Source organism: Pygoscelis adeliae, unplaced genomic scaffold (genome assembly GCF_000699105.1).
Source record: "Pygoscelis adeliae isolate BGI_AS28 unplaced genomic scaffold, ASM69910v1 Scaffold160, whole genome shotgun sequence".
NCBI lineage: Eukaryota > Metazoa > Chordata > Aves > Sphenisciformes > Spheniscidae > Pygoscelis > Pygoscelis adeliae.
This window is the reverse complement of record NW_008824035.1, coordinates 7,729,260-7,731,937: the sequence shown is the minus strand read 5'-3', so window position 1 is coordinate 7,731,937 and position 2,678 is coordinate 7,729,260. Positions and strand designations below refer to the sequence as shown.

General features: G+C 45.4%; 1 protein-coding gene across 1 annotated transcript in view; it reads left to right on the top strand.

Annotated features, from left to right (window-relative positions):
* Positions 1–1,795: 1,795 nt before the first annotated feature.
* Positions 1,796–2,678, top strand: part of OSBPL6 (oxysterol binding protein-like 6) — a 51,325-nt gene continuing 50,442 nt past the window's right edge. The window contains exon 1 of the mRNA XM_009332387.1: positions 1,796–1,986. Within this exon, the coding sequence (XP_009330662.1) occupies positions 1,885–1,986 (102 nt within the window). The 5' untranslated portion in view covers positions 1,796–1,884. The remainder of the gene's footprint in view (positions 1,987–2,678) is intronic.

Below are 2,678 nucleotides of genomic sequence, written 5' to 3'. Positions count from 1 at the left end.
CCTGAACTGTCATGAGGTACTTGCAACATTTTGGTAGTGTTTGACAGGTAGTGTTTGACTGTTTATTGATACAAATGTCCTCTGTGCTGCTCTAGGTATCTATTTTTCTGTTCTTGGGTGGAAATTAAAGGTTTGGATAGAGAGAAGTGAGAGAAAGCATCTAATACTCGCAAAGAGGTAATACACGTAGCAGTGGCTGAGTAAACAGGAAAGAGAATGGCCCCTGTAGCTGTGGTGGGTTAGCCCTGGCCAGTAGCCAAATGCCTACCCAGCTGCTCACTCCCCCCTGTATCAGTGGCATGGGGCAAGAAAATAGGATGAGAAAGCTTGTGGGTCGAGATAAAGACAGGGAGACTGCTTATCAATTACTGTTGCAGGCAAAACTCAGCTTAGGGAAAATTAATTTATTGCCAATTAAAATAGATTTAGGTAGTGAGAAATGAAAGACATTAAAACAACACCTTTCCTCCAATTTTTCTTGGGTTCAACTTCACTCCTTCATTCCTGACACCTCTAGTCACTCCCTGCCCCGAGTGTCATGGGGGGGAGTGGTGTTTGTGGTCAGTACATAGCAGTTTTTCCTTGCCACTCCTGCCTCCTCACACTTTTCCCCTACTCTGATGTAGGTTCCCCATGGGCTGCAGTCCTTCAGGGAAAAGTCTGCTCAGCGTGGGTGCTCCATGGGCTGCAGTTCCTTCAGGACTATCCATTGCCTCCATGAGATGCAGGGGAGTCTCTGCTCTGGCTCCTGGGGCACCTCTTCCCCCCTGCTCCTTCTCTGACCCTGGGGTTCACAGGGTTGTTTGTCACTCGTTTTGTTCCTCCTCCTCTGCCTTTACGGTGTTTTCTGCCCTTTCTTAAATATCTTTTTGCTGACAGGCTCAGCTGTGCTCTGTGGTGGGGCCATTGACGGAGCCGGCTGGAACTGGCTGTGTCCAGCTCGGGGCAGCCCCAGCCTCTCCTCACAGAGGCTGCCCCTGCAGCCCCGTGCTGCCAGACCTGAGCGCTGCACCCAACATGGCAGCCCAGAGTATCTATGTGAGGCCCTGGGTAGCTCCTGCCTTCATCAATACATTTTTTTGTACCTGGGATTCAACAAATATACTGAAGTTTTTGTCAAAATGAAAAGATTAATACCCCCGGCCACAGTCTTGTGGCTGAAAGCGTTTTTTGGTCAAAACATTTTGTATATCTTTCAGTCGTCTTTGAGAGCAAGACATGAGTGTGGTTGAGCTCTGCACCATCTGAAAGGTGCTGGTTCGTGAAACTGGGTTGTCTACCTCTTCAGTGAGGCCACTATCTTTGAAAGAGCGACCTGCTTTTAAAAACTAACTTGTAAAGTCCTTAAGCTAACTGCAGGATTTTTAAGAAGTACTGATTATAATGGGGTGTTCAGCGGTATTTGTGTTGTATGGGAAGTCCCAAGGAGTTACTTGATAATGTTATATTATGCAAGATGGGATAATGACCCCTTGTTAAAGATTTGTAAACTTTGCCTGAGAATTGCTGTAAATTCCTTAAGCCTTTCAGTAGGGGTTTTTGAAATAATGTAATACCACTTTCGTTGTCTGTGAGAATGCAGAATAATGTATTTGTGTTTCTACGGGGTAGTTGTTAGGAAGGGAAGTAAAAAAAATGGGAGATCTGTTGGATTAAATAGTGATTGTCAACAGATTTTTTTGCTGCAGAGCTACTTTGGAATGAGGGTGTATTCATTCACTCTTTCTCTCACATTTTTCTTTATTAAGGTGCAGTTCAGCTGAGATTGAATTCCTCTTTGGCTGTCCATAAACTGTGAAACAGAAGGATGCAGAAGGCTATCCCTTGCCTTTTTGTACATGAGTGATAAGAGCACAAGATCATTACTACAAGTTTGCTGCAAAGATGAGTTCAGAGGAGAAGAGTATATCTCCAGCTCACAAAACGTCCACTCCATCACATAGAAGTGCCTCCTCTTCATCATCGTCTCAGAGGGACAGGAGGCAGGTAAGGAAAAGATCTAGCCGTTTGTAACATCTGGTGAGATGATTCATTTATTCCTGTAATGTGGACGTTAGTTCTTGCTAGCTCTAAATTCACTTGCTTATAGCACTGGATGATATCACTATAGCCAAGGACTGTTGATTGAAAAAAAAATTTTTTTCCACTTTCTAAAGTGGTTTGAAAAAGATTCAGAAGCAACATGGGTCCTATGTGTAGCACTGGAGCGGGAAGGATATAGTCACGTGGACAAGTAGGAAACATGCTTTGAAGTCTTTTGGGAAGTGGTTTCTTAGGTTCATGCTGCCAACAGTTGCTTCAAATTGTTTTGTGTCTGTCCTGGTTTCATCTGGGATAGAGTTAATTTTCTTCCTAGTAGCTGGTACAGTGCTGTGTTTTGGATTTAGTATGAGAATAATGTTGATAACACACCGATGTTTTAATTGTTGCTAGGTAGTGCTTACACTAGTCAAGGACTTTTCAGCTCCCCATGCTCTACCGACTGAGAAGGCTGGAGGTGCACGAGAAGCTGGGAGGGGGCACAGCCAGGACAGCTGACCCAAACTGGCCAAAGGGACATTCCATACCATGTGACGCCATGCTCAGTACATAAACTGGGGAAGCTGGCCGGGGGAGCCGCTGCTCGGGACTGTCTGGGGCCTCAGTCGGCGGGGGGGGGGGAATTTGTCTGGGCCTCA